The sequence below is a fragment of the Chelon labrosus genome (genome assembly GCF_963514085.1).
Source record: "Chelon labrosus genome assembly, chromosome: 4".
Lineage (NCBI taxonomy): Eukaryota > Metazoa > Chordata > Actinopteri > Mugiliformes > Mugilidae > Chelon > Chelon labrosus.
In genome coordinates this window covers 16,153,697-16,178,077 of record NC_140340.1, presented here as the reverse complement: position 1 = coordinate 16,178,077, position 24,381 = coordinate 16,153,697, and the positions used below count along the sequence as shown (strand labels likewise).

Below are 24,381 nucleotides of genomic sequence, written 5' to 3'. Positions count from 1 at the left end.
CAGCTGTCACCACCCAGTTTATGCGTTTGACTGGCACCCTACAGTAACAACATTCAGCCACCGACAATGCTGGAAAAACACACATACATCTTTGGAGTTTAAAGAGTGCCACTAAGCGGATTTAAACAGTTGTAATTACGCAAATATGGCAGACAGAACTGATAGACTTCGTACAGAATGAGTAGCAAGTATTCACTGCGGCATATAACACTATTAAGCTATCCAGTAAATTGAATTAACAGTGCATATGCAAGAGCAAATTTTTTAATAGATAATAGATAAGTAAAGTCCAAAACCTTTTCTCACCATAGCGTTCACATGCAAATACAACTACTTAACAAAGCTCACGGAAACCTTATTATCATGGTTGCAGAAAGCATAATTATGTTTTTTATTAGTGGATAATCACCTGAAAATAAGAATAATTTCTTTGTTAGCTTAGAATGAGCCCTTTAAATCTGGAGAGGGACCTCTTCTGCAGAGTTTGTCACGTTTCTACTTTATCCCAGAAACACTCTAGATGGGGGTTTATGGCCATTTCAACATCCACTGTAGGTCCTCCTGCACCCTTGGGAAAAACAGGGAATCTGAAGAAAGCAATATAAATCTGGTTGCAGTCTGCAACTCAACCAGTAGAGGACACTAAATCTTACACTCTGGACCTTTAAATACTTGTTTTTTGTTTCAGCTAATGTGAGTAAAATAGCTATACTCTTCTAAACCAAGTATTGTTTATGCAATTGCAACTGAAAGAAACACATTACGAGTGGTACTAATGATTATATCTGCTATTTTTTTATAGGTGACACTTGGTGATCCAGTGGGCCTAAACTGGTCTGAGGTCATTCAAAAATGCTCAACTTCTCCCTGTAAAGTCAGTGTCTTTTTTATGAACACTTCTCCTCCTTTTGTCTTATTTTTTTCTTTGGAAAACTTTGTTTCCTAAAGAATATATGGAATATATAAGACTGACATGTTCCACATCTCCTTCTCTGATTTCAATAATGTCAAGGATAAACTTAAACTTCAGGCATCAAAAACTACAAAGGAAAACTACGAGTGAACTCAGATTTAGCGGAGACAGAAAGCAAATCAATGATCATCAGACTATAGCGGAGGAATTCTCAAGCTCTCTCCCTGTATCTTGCACCACAAGTTCTGTCGAACAGTGGCACAGCAGCTAATGAGAATGCTGGTCTCAACTAATAGCATAATCCCCACATCAATGCAGCGTTTTAATTGACTGCTTTTTGCCAGAGCAGCAAGAACATAAATGCATAGAGAGCTCCACCAGCGCTAGATATCTCTTCTCTTCTTCCTCGTCTAATTTCGTCTTCACATTTCGCTGCTGTCCCCGCTGTGCCAAAATGAAAACCAGCAATCATCTGATGTTACACATTTTACATTTCAATTCCCAGAATTGAAAACACATGAAACAATGTGAGTATGCCCCGCCCCTCCACAACCCAAACTCTCTCAGTGGGGGGAAAAAAATACAGAAGAGAAAAAAAAAAAGACTTATTCAGTGAGACAGGTTCATTCATGTGGACCAAGTGGTGCTGTTCTAAATCTGTCTTCAGATAGAGAAGAAGAATAAAAGGATTTCAACAGATTATTGGCATGCTCCGCATCTGTGCGGCACACACCAGCTGTCGGGAATTTTACAGAAGGACTGTCTCTCAGGCAGTGAATTACAGTGACATAACTTCAGGGAAGACAGAAAGAGGATGTGAGTTTATCTGTCCCTGTCTTTGCATACATGTGCGTGGCTGCATATGTGTGTAGGGAGTGTTACGTCACTTGCGACCAAACGCTTCATCCTCTTGCTGGAGGAATCGGTTTGATTTAAAATGCCACTTTTGTCAGGAGGGGAAAGGAAGGATATAAATGTACTCAACAACGTCTTTTTCTCGTCTCTTTACTGAGCCAGAGGTCCGTCCATGCAGGCACAGACTACAATGTATTACCGTCACTTTTCCTTGAGTGGCAAAGATCCAGTTGTGCACAAGCTCCGTTAAAATCTCTTTATCGTAGTTTGAGATGTTCTGTGTTTAAGAACTGACGGTTACATAAAGATTTCAAGACTTTCTGAACACATATATACATATATTCAGATAAATTATTTAAAGAAGTCTGTAAAACTATAAAACTATATGGGTTGGGCTTATTTAAAAATTTAACTCTCCATCTTCAATAATTACCCCTTTTCAAATATAATACTTGAGATGAAAAATTAAGGAGCGTTATGTGCTTGACCATGACTGCCCTCAAGCAACTGAGGATGGGGGGAAAAAAAAGAATAAAATCTCATATACAGTGAGAGCTGCTCATTTCCATTAAAATTGCCAGCCAACAAACAAGTGAAACAATCTTCGCTACCATCAAGATTAAACAGGTTTTTCAAGTGGGAATACACATATGATACACGGAGGAGATTCAAAACATATGCATAGTTTATTTTTTTTTTCCTGTGTTCTCGTACTAGCTGCTTTTCACGTAATTCCCATGACAAAAAAAAGGATACAGTGAACAAACAATATCGCCAAACCATTGCAGTATTGAAAATCCAAACTTCCTATCCATGTTGACACAACATGTAGATGATAAAACATAATCAAGAAAACAAAAAAAAAAATTTGAATCTTTATTGTAATCTGCAAGATTACATTATGTGTGAATGGTAGAGGAAGAGTCGTTGTTCTAGGAACAGCAACAATTTTTGCAACATGTACTCAGCAATACTCTTATTTCTTTGCTCTCCTTCATTGTATCAGTAAGACAAGAATAAACCCTTTTGTTCACTGATATTAAAAGCAGGTACAGGCTAGCCGACTTATCGGTTTGTAGACTTCACTGCTGCGCCATGACGCTTTAAGCATCATGTCAACTAGTCCAAAATATGACAAAAACAAAACGTACGCCTCCGAGAATTGCAGCAAACTGGCAGCGGTTCATCAAGTGTGTGGAAATACTTCACTAAAGATGAAGCCGTAACATGAAAAATACGTAAGTCAGTCCTGAAATACAACAAATGTACTACTGCATTGCAATCTCATCCAAAAAAGGCATCAGCTAACGCTAGCACAGGAATCCTCTCGACGGCAGACAAATAACGACTTCACCAAACGCCCTGCGGTAACAGACAGAAGGCGGCTGCAGGTCAACAGACCTTTAGCTTTTGTACACAGAAAAAGCTTCTGAGAAATACTGTTTTTTGTTTAAGCCAGCCTCACTATCCCATCTTAAAAAAAGGTGTGGAGTACTATTAAATGCTACTGATGGTGCTGAGACGCAGCCTGTTTTGTTACAGGCTATACATATCTGCAAAGCACAGTTCTCAGCTTATATGTTCAGGTCAAGAATCAAGAAAGCATTACTTTCTACTGTGTTTTTATTAATGACGTCATCAGCGACTAGTCGGAGTCGACTTGACATTCATCATATAATTATCGAATTTTGTTGGTTTTGGCAGAAAGTTGCTGTCCGAGTTAAGACAGCTCTTCTAAACATTTCCAGTCGATCCATTCGTCATTCTGTTCAGATTTGCTGCTACTTCTTCAAGACGGTTAGTTGCCGGCAGCAGAAAATGTGTCATTATTGCTTCCATTAGTTATTCACATTTCATTTGAATTAATTAATTCCTGCTTCCTTCTTCCCTTTCCTTATGCTTCTGAAGACATACCAACCAAACTGGTTCACTGGTTTATCTCAATGGCTAATTTTTAAATTTTCCTGTGATGATGAAAGTAATGCATACACTCAAACCAAAATGGTTGTCGGTTTACAGCGGAAAGGTTATGCTCATTTCAAGCTCCATATTTCTTAGTACGAGACTCCACCAGAGTAGCTCTGTATGATTCAAGGTAAAAAAAAATAAATAATAAAATCATATTTATGTTATAAAAACCCTTTATGCGGGCCTTCAGCTCATTCTCACCCCACCTCCCTAAAAAGCTTTCTTCTTTTGAGCTGTACTGCAGGTACATCATGGGCATGCTGTGCCTGGAGGAGATGGCCGTATGAAGAAATTAATCTGATGTCCTGTTTTTATGAAAAAAGAAACAAATGCTGGAAAAGTAGTAGAGCAGTTTGAAGTCTGAGGCTTTGGCTCACATGGATTAGTTTACATTTACTTCACTTATATAATCAAGGAAAACATTAACAGGTTCCATTTAAAGTAGTAAAGTAGTAGTTCACTTCATCTTTGTAGAAGAGAAAACTCTAAATCTGTTAAACACATCTGTACCTAAACAGAACAGTGACAGTGGGTATGTAACCGTTCATGTTTACAATAATTTGAGAATAATGCGGTGTAAGTGAGCGGCACTGTGGCCTGGAGTGCCAGAAATTCCCCACAAGCACTTCACTATGCATGGCTGCTGTTTGACAAATTAATTATGTCAACCTACCAAGTACAGGGAAACGAGACACATCATACAACTATTTGCATTCTCTTCCTTCTCCACAAACAAACTGACGGCAAGTACGGACATGTGAGTGATTGCATAACGTGACGGAGAAGAAGGAGGCGCACCACTCAAGTCACAAACTCTGCACCCCCACATTACACGTTGTCAAGTCTCCCCGTCCTCGTTGACAGATGTGCTCTGCACTACAACATCATCTGCTACATTCATCCAAACTGAACAAATTAAACTCTCAGTTGTGCATAATTTCCAAAAATCACATCCCCATTTCGGCTCCCAGCTTAATTTGATCCATGTGCTGTGCAAACAGGACCACCTTTCATTTCTTGCCTTGCTCTTGAGATCCATTTTATCAGTCACATTTCCAAACTTTGATTGAAAAGAGACACTTATGTTTCCTCGCCGTGTTGCGCGATTCATTAAGAGTTGCAGAGAATAATGTTCTGATGCCATAAAAAAAATAAAAATAAAAAATCAAACGGTGTGCATTTGGTTGCCAGACACTGAGTGAGAAAAGTTACGCCGTATAAAATGTCTCTCCTTGCAACGTTGCAGGAGATAAAGACTTCTAGCTACTTCGGTATCTTTTCGCCCTCGGGGTGATGCTCTTTATTCCACCTACCTGTCTGGGTAAGAAAGCAGTTTTGCAAGCTGATATCATACTTGCTATCAGCTCGCGAAAATTATATGTCACTCCAACTTAACCTGATATGTTTCTATGGAGAAGACTGTCAGGAGGTACGAGTGTCCTGGCTAGTGACAGTGCATTAACTGCTCCTCCTGTACTCGGGGGGGGGGGGGGGGGGGGGGGGTTCCGTGTTCTCTGGAAGGGAGACGAGCGCTGTACAGATGAGAGGCTATTTCCCCTTTTACAGTGACAGCATCTGCACGAGTAGGTGCACCTTTTAATTGGGTGAATTCGGAGACATATTATGTATGCACGCACGTATTTTTAGATGAGATTGCTGGGGTGTAAGAATAGCACTTGCACTTGAAGCAAAACACATTTATTTAGCCCACAGACGCATTTGCAGTAATTGACATTTAGTGTGCTTTGCAGTTCTGCAGCCCGGGTTAATCCTTGGGCACAGACACCAAGCGTCGTCAGGAAGCTGTTGTCACTTGTCCAATACTGATACGCAAGCAATACAACAGTTCAGAGGTCAGTAATGGACTGGGATAATTAAGGGTTGTGGCACAAAATTCTAGTTTTAACAGTGTCGTCACACAGGTTGACCTTGTGACTCCCTAGCTTTAATGAGCAGAGGGCCCAAACAAAAAAAAAAAAGAAGAACAAAGTCATTACGGAGAAAATGAAGTCCTTTTGGAAAATTCTCTAGCTAGCTGCTTCATAGGTATGCTCTGCCTCCAACCACCACTCCATTTCCATCTCTCTCGTGGCTTTTTTTCTTCTTTCGCTCTCTACTTTTCTTTCTCTTTCAGTCTCCAGCCTGTGCTTCTGCAGCTCTCAGGACTGCATGAGCTAACGGGCGATAAAGAAACACTCCGGATGGGAATTCTGATGCCGCTGACCACTGACTCTGTCTGTGCAGATGTTCCTGCGCGTGGCAATGTGAGAGGCTTTATCTTTCAAGTGCAGGCATGTGTTTATGTCTGATACTGAAAGGTGTAGGGCTACTTTAAATGTGCAATTAACATTAAAATGTGCCTATGACATAATGCCAAGCACAAAGAGGCAGTGCACAAAAGGGCCCAGATTGCTCTGGGAGGACTCAGAAAGTCTAATTTTGTCTTCACGTTTGTGTTGAGTGAGACTGCTTACTATTCAGTTTAGGCTATATTGATTATTGTAGTAATCACAGTCTGGGGAAATATGAGAGGAACAAATTTGAAGACATTTTAAAATCAGCTTTGTTTATGCCATTGTTTTCTTCCTCCCTTTGTGTGCGACGGTGAATACCAGTTAGATGCAGAATCCAATCTCGTCTACTTTCACTGCAATCCCAGAATCACTTCATCTGTGTAAGATTGAAAAAGTGAGGAACAGCAGGCCTCCTCCTTTCTCAAGTTTACTTCTAATGGTATTGTAATAACTTCCCGGCTTCCCCAACTTATTACATTCTTTATTTTCTTTCCTGTGACAAAAGGACCCAGTGAGATGAAAAAAAAAAAGGAAGCTCTTCTTCATTCATTTTCAGCAATGTGTTTGCCTGTCTCAAAGACAAGCGAAAAAATGATGGCTGTATTTCCCCCCGCCAAAGATGATAGTGCATAGTTGGCTACGAGCCACTGATCTGATGTCCCAGTTTTCCTTGAGGAGCCGCTCAGTATATAGTAAAGATGCTATATGTGTTCAAAGAAAATTGCTGTAGACAAAAGCCAAATTTAGAACGAGATTATGAACTCCTACTACTCTGGAAACTCTCCAACCTGCCTATGATTCCTCTTATATTCTCAAACTGTCATGTAACATCATCAGCTATATCTTTTTGTATTATCATCAGATCTACACGTACGCTTGCAGTCAGATGTATGACAGATGTATGTTTATCTCGTTTCTCCTGCTGTTCTCTTCTCTCTCTTTTCTGTCCCTACCCGGCCGGCCTTAGGCAGATGGCTCCCTCCACATGACCTGGGTTCTGCTCAAGGTTTCTTCCTGTTAAAACGGAGTTTTTCCTTGCCACCGTCGCTCTGGGGGTTTCAAACCGGATTTTGTAAAACGTCTTGCGACAATTTGTATTGTTATTGACACGTCAAAGTTCTCACAGATCCTAGACTAGAAGAATTGTTAAGGATTGACAAATTGAAAGTGCTATTTATGATGCCATAAAAGTTAATTAAACTTGTAAACACTATAATCAGCCTGTTAATGCATAAAATGTCACCTACAAGTTGGCAGTAAATTCTGTCTTACACAAATTCATGCTGTTTCATAAGTATTTAAGAATATTAGTTACAGTATGGGCACATTTTCATTCTATGACGCTTGTGCCCCTTGTACTGTAATGTTAACTCTAAGTTATTTACAACAAAACCTCATATCATTTAAGCGGTGTCTTTCTACGGCACACCACTTCCCTATTACCCATCTATTTCAGAGCTAAAAGCTGCGAAACACTACCACTGAAAATGTGCCAGGAGCTTTGGTAGCTAATGATCACAGCAGTTTGAAATTGTCTGTCACCCCTTATCACCCCTAGTGGGAGTCGACAAATGTTGGACAGCTAATTCAGCTTGTACTGTCTCCATCACTGGCAGGCACGGGTGTAGTCAAAGCTAGCCAATCCTCAAAACGATTTCAACTTGCTTGTTCGAAAAAATTTGTCTTTGATGTGCTCGAACATGGGCAGTTCTTGTCGGGCAAATGGCCGAAATGCAGGAGCGTGAGGAAAACTTTTAGCCCCTACTTTTGCATGCACCCAACCAAAGTCTATCTCTTTGAAACTTTAAGTTGACACTTCTCAAAGCTCAGTTGTTTCCTTACTTTTTAACCTCGGTGATGTGAAGAATAGAATGATATGCGGCTGTTACATTAATTGTAGTTGCGAACGATTATAAAAAATGATGCCTTGAATTGTTCATTTCCTTGCCATTATATTCGGCTTTGTTTTGACATGTTACAATTCGTGTGTCAAAACCAAATGTCAAAACATATTGTCGCTAACGATATCACACTCTTCCAAGCGCGGTGGAGATATACAAATCCCGAGTGTGTTACAAGCTAAATTCGGAATAGGAAGCGATGTGCCGTACCTGCTTCTACAGCCTTCACGGTAATATTGTGCCAGCCTGCCGTCTCTCTGTCCAAAATCTTCCCCAGTGTGATGGCACCTGAATCGGGGTCAATATGGAAGATCATCTCCTGGTCTGTGGTCCGATCGATGGAGAACCTGTAACACCAAACAGAAATAAGTGAGATCGAGAAGAAACGAGAAACGGTAAATGTGACGAAAGAGGAAAAAGTCAATGAATACAGCCTACTGTGGTGTCTGTGTATTTCTTTTTTTAGGCTGAACAGAAACTCGGAGAGTTAACATTTGGCAACAGTAATTATGATAATACGTTTATACAGAAAGAACCGAGGCTGAAAAAGGAGTTACAAGACACTTGGTCTTGTGACCATAATAGTGCTGTGTCCACTCACTGCATATGGCCACATAGTGAATCTTTCTTTGCCTGTTCAGGATAAAACCACAAACATTAAATTTTCATTGTGCACTCCAGAAAACGACTTTCTTTCTTTCTATGGGGTACTTGGACCTCTCAAAAGATCGGTGAGTCAACAAAAATCTGCTGAAAGTGTTTTTTTTTTCTTAGTTTCTTTCCCCCCACCACACACAAATACACACACACACACACACACACACACACACACACACACACACACACACACACCGGCTCTCTCTCACCCTCATAAACAATAAAAAAAAAAACAGGGGCATTATTGGCTCTTAAAGCCTCTCACAACATTCTTCAGGTTTCATGTGAATGACGGTTAGATGTTGAAGATATGAACAATTATATAACAAGAGCCCATGTCAAACTGGTCTACCATGGAAAAGAAATCTGGGATGAAGCTGGGTTTTGATCACGCATTCATTTATAAAACAGCGAGGGTGAAAAATTGCATTTTGGTTGTATTTCACTCACTTCAGCGTGTTTCAATAAATCAAACCGATTCTGATGATTAACTCCAGACAAACAAATATCTTTCTTCAGTTTACTTCTCTTTGTACTCAGTGTTTGCCCCCAAAATAACCCAACACTGTATTTAAACGGAAACAATGGTTACTTGGCAGTGAACCACTCTGTGTTTAAAACACTGAACCAAAGCACAGCTGCACAAAGAGAAACACACAGCCGACATGGAGTGCATGTGTAGGTGTCTTTCAGTGTGTAACCCTGTTAAATCTATCTTTAACATCCCATTTAAGTGGGCTGGCTGTATTACATTTATACCTGACTCTACTGTAGAAATGTTCTTCTTTACTAAGCCAATAATTGTGCCACACCATTCCTTGTTTTATTTATTTCATCTTTTATCTCCCCACAACCATTATTATTACTTAAACTTTGGTTGGCAGCGTATTTGGAGAGAGGGTTGCATTTTAACCCCGCTTTTAGTGTCTAAAATGGCACAAACTCAAACCATTTGCAATGTTCAAAACTTCCAACGTAGTTTTCCATATGCCTGGATTATTGGATTACTATGACTTATGTTGTAATTTGTTAATTCGTAGCAAATTTTAGGCCGCGTATACATCACCTGAACAAAACATAAATACGTGGGCGCATCGCAATTTTTACGCTCGTTCACAATTACGGCGGCTCCCGGTGGTGGGAATACTGAAAATTAGACTTTATCTGAAAAAGGCCTGAACCCGATTCAACAAAAATGCGGGAATTATTTCAACTGAGACCTAATAATATGGGTAATATTTTTGGACAATTGTGAGTTTTGTCTGATTCTTGGTTGGGGGCCATTGTTTGGGAGTCGTTGTCTTAGCTTGCTTTCGTGCATACGGACCTGTGAAACTGAACAACGTAGATTTTTATGAGCGTAAGCAATCCTTAGCGCATAAATGCAACAGGTGCATTTCCAGATACAATCGGCACAATCCATTGGTGGGACGATAGGGTGAACACCATTCCTAATTAGGGCTACACTGCATACATTTTTTTGAGAAAATTTATGAATAAAAGATTGAAAATGAATGGCAAAACTTATTATTCAGTGATTAAATTAAACAAAGGATTAGAATCATTCATTCATTCATTCATCTTCTGTAACCACTTCTGTAGCCACGTCCTGTGAAGGGTGTCTGTGTCTATGTACAGTAAGTTGAACCAGCATTAGTGACATTATTCAATAACCACGTCTCGTACATAAGTAAATGCACATAATCACTTTTCACTACTGCCGTTTGCTGCTTCATTCCGCTGCGGTGCAATGAATGTCGCTTCCACTAAGGTGGTCTCGGTGGTCAGATCTACGGTCCGTGCGTATATTTACACCACCAACCCATCCACTTCCTCAAACACGTGCATCCACATAAACACAAAGACGTACTCGGATGCTGACACACGCAGCGCACACATTCTTTGTCAGCTGCGGGCTTCCAAGAAACCTGTAAATGTCAGCGCAGCCATTGCATTGTACTTTATTACACCTGGAACTGTGAGTCTCATGCATTTTTAATCGAGGTAATTTGCACAGGGCCTTGCGTGCGTCGATGTATACTCTGTCAGCGAGACTGTAGCCCTTATCTACATTCCCTCCCACCTTTCAGCTGCTGTTCTGAGGACCTGTCAAGCAAAGAAGGTCTTGATATGGAGATTACCACATGATATTGTTTTATCCCACACAGTGATGTGAGAGAAAAACACCTTCATTGATTGCACTAGTAGCAGAGTAGCCTGGGCTTCTACTCCATCTTCAAGAGGAATTGTTAAAAACAAGAACCCACTCTTATGCCCATTAGCTACATGTGTATCTACTTGCAACCAGTGAGTTATAGTTCTCAAAGTTCCATTTTTCATGGCGTGAATTTTGTTCCGATAAAAATGTATGTAATATAGTAGGTGCAGGAGGCAGTGAGAGCCTGATAGTGGGCTTGCAGAATGACTATCCGTGTTGCAGTATTTCAGTGTCTTGTCAAAGCCACACATACTGAGGTAAAAGTTTGCATTGTAATGTCATTTATATTTTCCAGTGAGGCTTTCGTTCCACGGCCAATGTTTTATTGCCAATGTTTTGGTTGAAATATTTTATCAGGCTGCCTACTGTTGCAAAAATGAAATTATGCACCTTGCGTTATCTGCTACACACTGCTTTAATTTTATCTACACGACTTTATCTACTTTTATGTGCACATTGTTAACATAGTGGAAAGGCTTTTTATTCAACACAAATTTAATGTTATTATCAAACCAAATCACACATGATACAACCTCAGTATGTGTCAGAAACAGTATTCTCCTCTTTAAAGCGGTAGCCCTCCCTATCCATTATACTTTATATTTGGTATCAGTAATTTGCTTTCCAGTGTGGACAATGGACAGTTTGCTCAATTCATGCTTTGAGATTATAAAATCCATCACCGACGTATAATGTGCGGTTTATACTTCTAAGGCCGTAGCCTGATGTGCACCTCCCCAGAAATGTAACTACGCGACGCAGACCGCAAGAGCTGTGATTGGTCCGCTTGGTAGTACCATATTTGCGCTTTAGTATTTCCAGCTGCTTCTCCATCGCCACAATTTTTGAACTGATTGTTTTGGATGAATAAAGATGGAACACAACAAGAAAAGGTTTAACTGGGGAGGTTCAGAGATAAAAAGCGTTTGTATGACTCGTCTTCAGAAGACTTTAGAAAGAGAAATTTCAGCAAATTTGCCATTGTTGAAAGTGAAACAGGAAGTAGGAGTTGCTATAGATTAGCCTTAGATCCTCACACTAACTTCTTGCCATACCTCACTGGTTTATTCTTCACATCTGGGTCCCTGGCAGTGACGATGCCGACCACCGTCCCCACTTTGGCATCCTCCTGGACTTCCATGACTGCGCCATCCGCTGGTTGAAATATGGGTGGCTCGTCGATGTCCGACACGCTCACCCGGACAATGGTCTGGTCACGGAACGTGCCCAGGTCCACAAAGCGAGGGTCGACGTGCTTATTCACTGCCTCTACCACAACGTTGTGTGTCCGCTTGCTCTCAAAGTCCAATGGCTGAAAGACAAAACAAACAAGATTTTAAATGAATTTTATTCCCAGTTAGGAGTCATACATATTGTCATGGTGCTCAGTACTGCACTGATAGCTGGAAGCTTAATTACAATACTGATGAACAGACACAAACTGATGTAAGGCAGATTCCAGCCAAGACCAGTACCGGTGTATTATTAGCACCAGCTAACGATTATGTTATCACAACTGGCAGCTGAAATGATCAGCAGTGCCACGTTTTCCAGTGAACCGAAACACTGCTCCTGGCTGAGTATCAACATGTTCAGTTAGCCATTAGTCCCCTTTCACAACAGCGACGTGGTCATTTTGACATCTGTGTATGTCAGTGAGAAGTGACTTGCTGGTGTTATGCTGTTGAGAAAAGAAAACGGGAATCTGAACGCTGGGTTTGCACTAAAAAGTGGGATCTGTTTTTTTTTGTTGTTGTTGTTTTTGTCTGATAAAAATCAATCTTGCATTAACAAACAAAACTGACAGTATTACAGCATCGCTTCGCTTTAACAATACCTTCTTGATGGAGACAACAGCATCCTGCGTCTCCACATCTGTAGTGACCTTGAACAGCTCCCCTCCCTCTTTGATCAGGTAGCTCATGTCTGTATTCTCTCCCATGTCTGCATCTGTGGCGATGACACGTCCAACTGGCGTCCCCACCGCAGCCCCCTCACACACCGAAAACTGGTACATCTCTGGCGAGAAGAGCGGGCGGCAGATATATAGGCGGTTAAAACAAGCGTGCAGACGTGGGCGCACAAGTCACCACAAAAGAGGGATAGACGACAAAGACAACATGGAGAAGGAGAGAAAAAACAACAGAGGAAGCGTGAGGGAAGATAGATGGACGGCTGTAGGTGGAAAGGGAGGCTGGGAAGTCAGGCTAGTGGTATAGAAGAGATGGATAAGGAGCAGAAATGAAGAGAAAAAAATAAAAAATGCGTAGTGGAAGTAAAAAGGGGAAGGACTAGATGATAGAAAATGAAGTTGAAAGAATAGAAAGGGGGAGACTTCACATCACATTGAGAGTCACCATATTTGAGTAGCTGTTGGATTTCATGCTGGATTTACATTCTGCTCCTGTTCCAGTTCAGTTTGATCAATGTCATACTTTACAATAAGCAACTCTTCCTGTATTTAAATCTCAATGAGTAATAATAATAATGAACTGGCATGCATGGAATATAGACTCACTCTCCTAGTCAGCTCTAAATCTAAAGTTGCATTGTACAAAGATTAATGCACACAATCTGCCAGACATCATTATGAACTAGATCAAAAGAAAGAGGATTAAACTATATTGTTCCCCCAGAGGGAAATTATGCACGACCATCCTTACATATGGTATATGTCATCTTCCTGTGCATCTTATTTATGAAAATGCATTCCAAATTCTATCTACTCCCCCAATACCCTACTGTGGAGGGACTATAATCCTGCAGGGTTTATCCCTCTGACTGAGTAAATACGATTTACAGTGATGAAAAAGGGATTTATGCAGAAAAAAAAGCAAAGGTGTATGGAGACATATCAAGTACGATCGACCGACTTCCAATCGACTTTGAGATGCTGTACCCCCAGCTTTAACAAATGTAACGAGTCACGATATAGTGTCGGTTTAATTCTCTTTCACTCTTTAATTGAAGAGCATGAAAGAAACCAAGAAGGAAAAGCACTATTTTAATCCCACGTCTAATTATTATTCACTTTGGACTAGCATTTGTCATGATAATATGTAATATGTGTAGTTGGACCATGAATACACTAAGTACACTTGTGTTGGTGCAATAAAAAAAAAAGTGCAATATGTGTAATGTCCAGACTCTTTATCTGTGTGCGTTAAAGAAGGCATCCTTCAACTGAGTTAAGTGTATTTATGTGGTTCTGTGAGGTAGATTGTATTTTTAAGTGCGTGATGATTTAAAACTGCCTGTGGAGCATGTGCACACCAAAAGCCGTTTAGCCCAAAAACTCACGCCCATAAAGCCATAACACGACAAAGTACAACCGCCCATTTTGGTTTAGTATTCTTTTGAGCCTTGCTTGATAATAATGATCAAATGTGCAGTGGAATGCATCAGTTCTCCACATTTGATAGACTACGTTATGGGCTGCGGGTTTCACCGCCCCATAAATTTAATTTAGGTGATTCGCTTGGACTGCATGCAGGCCGTTCATGCCACCGCTTAATGGAGTCAGCGGCCTGCGGGGTGCAAAATATATTGTGTCTTGTCTTTCAATTTCTTCAAAAAAAACTAATCTCGCTAACTTTTTTTTTTCTTTACTTGCAATCATTTAACAGTTTTATCCCCCACCTCCTGTCTCAGCATCTCATTTTCAGTTTAAAGTAAAAAAAAAAAGAAAAAAAAAAAGGAGGGGTTACACTCACTCTGTGGGAAGCGCGGTGGGTTGTCATTGACGTCCGTGATCACAATGGTCACCGTGGTGGAGCCGGAGAGACCACCCATTTGTCCTGCCATGTCTGTTGCCTTGACGACCAGCTCGTAACGATCCTGGGTCTCGCGGTCCAAATCTGCCACCGCCGTCATGATGATGCCTAATGATTGAGGGACGGAGGTGAGTTTGAAGGAGTGAGCCAGGAGAAGAGTAGTTTGTAAGTGTGACTATTGGAAAGGTTACATTAGTGGGTGGCACTTATGCAATAACCAACTATATTTCCTCACTCGGTTTGAATATCAGCTTTTGCTAAGCACTTTATTATAGAGGCATAAGTGCGGCGCATTCCATTTCTTCTCGTCAGGCGGCCTGGACGGGAGAGATCGTGTCATATTTGCGCCTCTGCACATACACCATTTTGTGGCTCGGCTGTATTACAGTGAATAATGTATAGAGTCGGAATGAAATCATGCCTCAGCTGCCCGGAACTGCAACCACACTTAAGAGGCGGAAATCCAGAAAGCAAGCAAGAGAAAATCACGCAAGAATGAGAGAGTCATATAATGCTGAGGGGGAGTTAGGAAGAGCAGAGGGAGATGCAAAACTAATGGAATGGTTTAATTTACCGAATATATGTTGTGTCAGTTAAAACTAGGCCATTGACAGGTTTAAACCACAGTCTTTCAATTTAAGGAACAGTTATGAAATGTAAACAAAAAATTTGCACACCATTTTGATAACAAATATATTTCACCTCTTTGAAGGCAGCTTGACTAGTGCCAATAAAATATTGTGTTAGATGTGGTTTTTGGATGATATTGTCCATTCCGTGACATTACGAGTAAGGTTTACATAACTGTATTTGATTGTGTACGAAGTCAGTACCATGGTGTCCTTATTTATTTATATTTTTTTTAATTCAATACAAATTTCTCACACACTCTCACATACTAGCACACGCTCCTCCTTGGTTTAAAAGAGACATTCCCCCTATTGGCCCAGCATCAGCAGCTATATCAATAGGTGGCTGCTTAACTCTGCAGTAGTAATATAATTCCACTGAACCCCTTGGGATTTTCCACATCAGAATCTATAGATGCATTTCCTGGGCTTGGTGTGCTGTCTAACTCCCAAAGGTTTGCATTGTGAGATTCCAGTCACATATAGCCCTGGGCCATGTTCTATGAGTTTCTAAAATACTGTACATGCAGCAGTGCGGTTAAGGAGGGAAACAGATTAAATGTCCCTCTTTTGTCCACCAAAAGCCAGAGGAGATGCGTCTGAATGAGGGCGGCTGTCGAGAGTGAGGGCCCAACCTGCGCATGAGCGTACAGCATCATCGCTCCGACATCACAGCAGAACCTGTACGTCCATCAGTGCAGTCAGTTAAGTCGATGCGCTCTATATTCAAATGCATATCACGTAGAAGTAACATTAACCAGTTTAACCGGATAATAGGAAGATGTATACCAACTGTGACATAGGGCTTCAGTATAGCAATTCATTACATTAGCATAAAATAAAGGATGACATTCAAATCTTTTTTTCTTTTCCTTTTTTTTTTTATACCTCAATTGGTTTTCATCTTGTGAGGCAATGGAAATTTAATTTCACTGTGTACATAAAAAAATCACCTATCCTGCCATTAGGCTCCGCCATGGCTGATATAAAAATAATTTAAAAAAAGGCCGTTTTGGCAGACTGAGGTATCGGCTTGCATTTTGTGTCCGTCCCGTGTCACTTCCTCCGCCGCTGTGAGTCGGAAACCGATGATCCATGTATATTGGCGCGCTCACATTTTCACGGGAGGTGCCGTTGCACTTTGACACCGCTGTGGACGAATCCGCAGCGGTGGTATGGACCGAAATGTCTTCACTTCTTCTAGACTTTCAACAGCTGAACACAGAATCAGTTTCTTTTTTTTTTTTTTTATGTGTTTTCTTGTTTTATTGTTTTTTTTTTTTGAGCCTTGAAAATACAGAGGCTTTGTTTCTGGCTGGTGTGTTTTGGAACAACACAGAATAGGAAGTAACTGGACTACTGTTAGCGCATACCAAATTAGCCAAACATTAATGTGGAACAATCAGTGGCCATTGTACTCCCTGACTAGTGCTTTTCCGGATGTATTTGAGGTGGTATATGTGGCTCTCTATGCATCTATGCATTGCACTGCATCTTGTTTGTTCATGTTGCATTGTTTCCAGCTGCTTCCTAATTCTGTTAGTACAAAGGTTATAGCCCTTGTAAAATAATCCCTTTGACTCATGTTCAAAATCCCCTACAGATAATTCTAGCATGGCTGCAGCATACAAGCAACAGAAAAAAACAGCGACTTTTTATTGAGTTTGTTGTCAAGGTGAGTGAGAGTGATATTAATGAGGCAGATTTCACAGCTGTTTTGCCTCCTCTTTATTTTGACCTTCTTGACTCGCACCTATTAGGCCGGCCCGCCTGCCTTCAAGATGGGGAAAAGGGGCCGGGTGGAAAGGGGGTCGTGAAGCAGAAGCTTGACTGAACCAGCCAAGTCTCCTGGCTAGTCCCACCAAGGCAGAGCCATTTATCATCCAGGCACCCAGGCTGACCAAATCAAAGTGGTGGAGACCAAAAAAGGAATCATTAAAACTTTAGTCCTTTTCCCTCGGGTGGCATTCGTAGGCAACACTGATGCTAAGCTACTCCTGATAGAGTGTGGGTCAGGACACAGCGCTCCTATAAGCTCCATACCTGTAGGGAAATGGGCAGTGATCCAGTGTATAGCTGGGGGAGATTCCCTTCTAGTACAATGAGGTAGGAAAAGTACACAGAGGTCAAATTCTATCAACACTTGACTGGTTGTACTTTTTTATGATTCTTGTCTTGGAGCTAAGGCTTTAAAGTTCTGAACACCCAGTGCATTTGGTCTGACAGTCACACACAGAGTCTAAACAATCAATAATAGAGCATACATGTATATATATGTGGAAATAACAGTGATAGAATATATGTTATTTATACTATGTGTATGTTGCCTATTGCCTTCATATTTGGCTCAATAACTTGTTCAAAGGTAGGCTTAGAGAACATGCAAATTCCACACAAAAAGGCCCCAGTCGGCTGATGGAACCCAGAACCTTCTTGCTTAAATGTTATGTTGAGTCAGGAAAATGTGCCTGTGGTATTTTGAGCGGTTGGAGCTAAAAGTTTTTTAATTTGTTTGGTTTTGGCCAATTGAGTTTATGTTTTTAGCAAAAAAAAAAAAGAAAAAGAGGGAGCACGAGAAAATCTTTAAAGAAAAACAAATAAAGGGTTCAGGGAGAGAGCTGCATGCGTCCTCTTACCTGTGTGTCTGTCGACGGTGAAAAACTTCTCTCCATCCAGCACACTGTACACCACTCTAGCACTGCTGCCGTACGTAGGGTCGTCAGCGTCTGAAGCAGTAACCTTCATAACAGACGTTCCTGTTGAATAGAGACAACGTAATGTCAAAAATGAGAATACCACCAGGAGATACTATAGACAAGCGCTGCAATATGTAAATCTAAATCAGACTCAGTGATGTGGGTGGGTTTTTGTGTGAAACTGGTCCCGGTTCTGTGAGGACAAATATAAAGTTCAGACCTTGAAATTGAGGACATTTGCAAAGAAAAGTAGGACACCATGTCGTCACTCTTTTGTGTAGCAGAAAATAGGCTACGTCTTGTTGTTATAATAGGCACATAGTTATGTTTGTGAGCTATGGAATGCATCACACAAATAAGGGGGGACTCATAAGTATAGTATTAGTAGTTTATGAGCGAGTTTGTGCGCACACCTGCGTGTGCGTTCATGCATACTTGTCTGTGATTATAGTTTGGAGAGGGAGAGTAATGCATTCAGGTACCACTGCACCAGGTTGCTATTTCACCTCTATGTGCATAGTTTCCCAAACAGATCTTTGATGTTTCAAATTGCCTTTTCACTACACCAGTGCTCCGAGTGGTTTTTACCTCGCATCAGTACGGCAGTTGCACTCACACATCTTCAAAGACTAAAGAAATCTACAACAAACAGTTACGTTACGTGATTGCTGGCACTCATGCAGAGAATACAAAGAATAGACTCATTTCCACAGGAAATCCTAAAATTTGGATTTGCAGAGCAACAGCGTTTAAGTCATTATTTTCAACCTCGGTGTGGTAAATTTGTCAACTGTGTGCATACACAAGCCTCTGGCAGCGAATATGAAGGTGCATCTCTCCATTTAGTCACACAGTTTAGTTAAAGCTCAGCCTAAAGCTTTCAAAACTTTACGGTTCTTCATTTGCGGGTTATAAAACAACTGCATACTTGTCTCTTAGCATGTGAGCACATTTTTTTTTTTTTTTATTCTTTCTATAAATATATTCACTTACAGGAAAAGGAAGATAAGAAGGGAGACGTTTCAAGGCACCGCAAGTCCTCAAGGACAAGCAGTCAGTCTTTGTCTCCATCCCTCTAGCCAATGCTATGGGTAATTACTGACAGCTGGTGTTGTCCACTAAAGGTCACCACTGTAGCCTTTCTTAGAGCCCTGTCATGCTACTGTCCAGCTACATAATGACCGTATGCTAATGATGCTAATTAGCGGGAAGTGTCAGAGCACTGTTTGTTTCCTGTCATCCAGTGGAACTCCTAAGGGGGAAAGATGGTGGGGGGAGGCCAGCGGATTACCATTAAAGTCACCCGGCCATTAAATCAAATGGCTCAGATCATTCTCCTGTCACCTATAGTGCTCCATGTATAGTCCATAGGAGGTGGACAGTCTCCATGCTAAAATATAGCTAGCTTATTATGCATCCCTCCTGGTCTGTGATATTAGTGAAATAAATGAGAGTGGGGTGTGCTGCATGTATTCTGAGTCTATGTGTTATCTTAATAAATAAATAACGGTAAGGCTGCAGATTAATACATCAGTTTTTCTCCGGTATGTGCAACATCAAACAATCCCAGGTTCTCCTCCACAGCAGGTTAAATTGTGATATATTGCTACTCCCAGTGAATTAAAAGAACTGCATATTAACGAACTGGTTGGGATAAGCTTTTAATCCGTATTTTGGGTAGCATCATAGTCGTTACCTGTTCCGATTATGCAAAAGTACACAGCAGTCTGATCCTCAGAAGATCAAGATATGTTGCTGACCTGTTGGGTATGAGTGAAGATATTATTCTTATCGCTGAATAGAAGCTGGGCATTTTCATTACTGGCAACAGGCAGGGGTTTGTTAATTCTTCCTATATAGTTGGCCCTGCTGCCGGTCCAACAAAGCCATTTTCATCCATAGGATTATTCCCTTATCTTAATTTTTCCCCAGGTAATAATCAGTTTGACACTCAGCTGGTTCTGGATACTGGCTGGCAGCAACGTCAGATGGTTTGGAAGAACTATATAAATGCAAATGCTTCTTTATTGTGTTTATATTAAAAAAGAGAAGTGAGGCAGTGAGTTTGGCACTTGGGTTGTTATTAAAGCTCTGGATTGCATCAGTGTTTTCAGCGGGAGAAGTCATTACTTACAGTATCTTTTGGCTAGGGCGGCGTCACTTAAGCAGATTCGACGGTTGATGGACTTGTGGGAATTCAATAAAAATTATTGACTTTCTCAGATTGAAATGTAATGCACAGAGCAGTAACGGGACAAGTGTGTCTAATGGAGAGAAGCTCCAGATATTCATTATCTAAAGAGTTGTTTTTCTCTCAACAATAAAACCTCAATCACAAATTGCTCTCAGATGAGACGGCATGCACCGTAGCAATAATAATTTTAATTACCAAAATATACAGGTTTGTCTCCCCGCATGGGCACATTTGTTTGGGATGAGTTTGTTTGGTTTGGTTATATTACAACATTTTTTTTATATAATATTCTTCGCGAAGCCGCACAATGGCACCACTGATAAAAATTTAATGGCGCATTCAGTTATTCCCCCTGTTACTGCCTTACTACTTTTCCATCATAAACAGCGGTTTAATTTTTGAAAAATAAATTATTTTGCTGACACCCAGCGGTTGATTTTCTCACCTCGCTGTGCTGAAGTGGAATTTACGGCATAGCACCCACTAACAGGGTTGGCACATTTCTACCTGCACTTGCTCAAACGAGGAAAGGTCAAAAGGACAAATGTTAACCAGAATAATTTGAGCTCCTTCATTTTGACACCAGTCTGAGGCAGCCGTGTCACTTGCAGAACAAATAAATATGCAGCGGCTTTAGCACCTCTGCTGAGGGTGAAGCCAGTGCGGGCAGCCTGCCGATATTTACATTGTAGGTCTAACTTACGGATTAGTATTTAAAAAAAAGAAAAGAAAAGAAAAGAAAAAAAAAAGAAACCAGCTTCATGCTAATTTTCACATGTTAATTCTCAAATATACTGAATTTGGGTATAATAATCAAACTACTACGCTGATCATCATGACGGAAAATGACAATTTTTCAGTTTTAACGGTGTTCATCCGAGCATTCACGAGAGCAGCAGTGTTTAGCGGCGTCTCTCACACTGACTTGCTTCACCACGGAGGACTAGACAGGGTTACAACATTTTATTGCTGCACAGCTATATAATCCTCTCGCCGAATGGCTCAGTAATTGGGGTTGAATGGCAGTCAATTACTGCACATTATTTTTCATCTTTATTTAATAGTTGTTATTTCAATAACTCTATTGTTGTCTACTCTAAAGCACTTAAAATCCCACCGGGTAGGTGGGATTCACAGCTAATTAAGTAAAGTAAATAAGCTTACAGTTACAATAATTATTCCTTTCTATTTACTAGGCTGCTTCTTACTGGAGCGCGCAGTGGTTCTGGCAGTGTCGTAACTTTGCCTTGGTGCAAAGAGCATGGAGGTAGCAACAGTTGTTTCAAGATGATAGTAAGTGTTAAGGTAAGGATAATGTAAATAATATTCGGATGAAAACAAACCCTGGGACCACATCAGGCGAAATGGGGCAAGGAGGAGGGTTGTTTCTGGGGCGTGGAAGATTCGGTGGAGGGCGGTTGGCGATGGCTATATAGTTAGATTTATGCACGAGTTTGGTTTAATGGTATCAACACAGGCTGTCGGAATGGCTTCCCACACCATTTCAGCACTCTGGGAGAGATGGTTCAATTACTGTGAAGGGAGCTGGAGAAGTGTGCCACGTGTGAGACACTAGACTGACAGCTATTTAAGAGGCAGCCTCGTAAAAGAGATTTGTGCCTATCTCAGCTGGTGCCGTACTGGCGCGGGCTTCAGTGGAGGGGTCTAACAGCTGCAGCACTGAGCCTCTTTCCCTACTTCGACCCGCCTTAATCTGCAGGACTGAGTGCTCCCTGCCCGCATTATGGATCATTTAGTAAAGCCATAAAAGCTGAGGTGTTTTCACATGAAAAGTTATTTCTTCACTACTTCTACTGTGATTCATTCCCCTCTCATCCACATAAACGCCCCGGGAGAGAGGTGGGGGAGAGCGAGCCAGAGGAGAAAGGGGAGGTGAGAGAGAGAATGAAGTATAAAGGGAAGAAAAATCTGCCATGTCATAAAAGCCAATGGTCTGCTTACATTGATCCTCTTCGAGATCTCGACAAGGATTTAGGGATATTTTTCATCTCCCAAGACAGATATTGTAAATCTAATCTCGGTTAGGCCTTGAACTCGTGTCTTTTAATAGGTCGGATCATTATTTGTTTTGAGGACGATGTTTGAGCCACTGTCGCGTGGCAACTTTAAATCTTATCCTCTCATTATTTTCAAGCATTTGTATCTGTATAAATAAGAAAATGCAACCCTTGATCTAAAATAATAAAAGTTAAATATCAGAAACTGTTTAATATTTCAAACAGGTATGTGCCTTTAAACATAAATAGTTTGATTTGACTACATCCTGTATCTGCAGGCCATATATCAGCATTGTTATAGACTATGTCAAAATGCTGCATGCACTATAGGTGATACCCATGCTCTGTCCCTGATTGCTCCTCTAATGACAAAAATAAAAGCTCATTTAATCAATCTTGCAATCGCAAATCCACAGTGTTCCTGTTGTCATGTACATCTTCTTCTTCGCATACTGAATCACACAATCTCCCTCATGGCCTTTCCCCTCCCCCCCCGCACGCTCGCTGATTCGTACACATGACCACACACACACATCAGCCAAAAATCAATTATGTGAAGCACTGTGGTGGAGCGCATAATGGTGGATGTTACTGGTCATATACATAAAGGCAGAGGTTGGCAGAGATTATTGATTGTATGTTGCTCCTGCCTTGTCGCATTGCACTCTCCTGTGATCCTGCTGCTCTGAATGTCTCAACTGCTGTTAGCGTGACAAGCCCAGGCCTTCCTAATGACGACGGCAGCAATCTGCAGCCTCCTGGGCAACCTCGCTGGACCAGAGCAACAGGAAGAATGATTATGACTTATTAATCCCCTTGTGGAGTTTTTGCATTACACAGAAAGGAACAGGGTATTTATCTCTCTTGCCTGCTGTGTGAGCGATAATGGAAAATAGATGAAGAAGAATAACTAAAGAAAATTTGATTTTTATTTTGTCTATTAAACTATGATTTCTAGTGTCAGAAGTTATGTTATGGAATTGTGTTGAAAGAGCATGCGACCTCAGTTTACCTGTTGTGATAATACATTGTAAGCTTTTTGCGGTTCTTCATTGAGACTGCATACACCACAAAATGTTTAAACTACAAATACCGCCTCATGGTTGTCAACCATGCCTCTGTCAACCGGTCAAGTTGCAATTTACAATCCCTATAAAAAGTATTCACATTGATGCACCGTTGGCTGCACTTACAGCACTAAATCTATGTGGATATGTCTCAATCAGGCTGGCACATCTGGACACTGCAATTTTTCTCCATTGTTTCTTGCAAAACAGTTCAAGCTCTGTCAAGTTGCTTGGGGATCGTTTGTCAACAACTCTTTTCAAGTCCAGCCACAAATTCTCGATTGGATCGAGATCTGAGCTTTGACTTGGCCACTCCAGAACCTTCACCTTGTTGTCTTTGAATCATTTCTGCGTTGCTTTTGCTGTATGCTCGGGGTAATTGTCTTGCTGGAAAATAAATCTTCTCTGAAACTGTAGTTCTCTTGCAAACTGAGTCAGATTTTCCAGGATTTAGTGATATTTTTCTGCATTCATGTTCCCGTCTACCTTTACAGAGCCATCCAGGGCCTGCTGCTGAGAAGCATCTCCAGAGCATGATGCTGCCACCACCATGCTTCATGGTAGCGATGGTGTGTTTGTGGTGATGTGCAGTGTTTGGTGTTCGCCAAATATAGCGTCTAGTCCGATGGCCAAAAAGCAAAATTTTTGTCTCATCAGGCCAAAGAACCTTCTTCCAGTTGACCTTGGGGCAAATTCCAGGCGACATTTCATGTGAGCGTTTTTCAACAGTGGCTTTCTCTTTCCCACTCTCCCATATACAGCTTCGACTGGTGAAGAACCTGGGAAACAGTTGTTGTATGTACATTCTCTCCCATCTGGGCCACTGAAGCTTTTAACTCCTTCAGAGTGGTTGAAGATATTTTAGTAGCCTCCCTCACCAGTTTTCTTCTTGCCTGGTCACTCAGTTTGTGAGGAGAGCCAGCTCTAGGCAGATTTAAAAAGTGCCATACTCCTTCCATTTCTTAATGATGGATTTACTGAACTCTGTGAGCTGTCCAGTGAGTTGGAAATCTTTTGTAACCATCTCCTGACTTACACTTTTCAATTATCTTTTCTCTGAGTTGCTTGAAGTGTTCTTTTTTCTTCATATTTTAATTGTAGTAGGAATACTGATGAACCAGAGACCGGACCTCCCACAAACAGGTGTTCTTATACTACAATTACTTGACACACATCAACTGCATTCAGGTTATCACCA

At 41.0% G+C, this 24,381-nt stretch overlaps 1 protein-coding gene across 1 annotated transcript in view; it reads right to left on the bottom strand.

Annotated features, from left to right (window-relative positions):
* The window catches only part of cdh22 (cadherin 22), a gene marked incomplete at both ends in the record, with an annotated part of 66,849 nt that overhangs the window by 24,288 nt on the left and 18,180 nt on the right, over positions 1 to 24,381 (bottom strand). Inside the window, 5 exons of the mRNA XM_084542273.1 lie at positions 8,142 to 8,278; positions 11,862 to 12,118; positions 12,644 to 12,825; positions 14,520 to 14,687; positions 17,845 to 17,964. Of these exons, the coding sequence (XP_084398399.1) occupies positions 8,142 to 8,278; positions 11,862 to 12,118; positions 12,644 to 12,825; positions 14,520 to 14,687; positions 17,845 to 17,964 (864 nt within the window). The remainder of the gene's footprint in view (positions 1 to 8,141; positions 8,279 to 11,861; positions 12,119 to 12,643; positions 12,826 to 14,519; positions 14,688 to 17,844; positions 17,965 to 24,381) is intronic.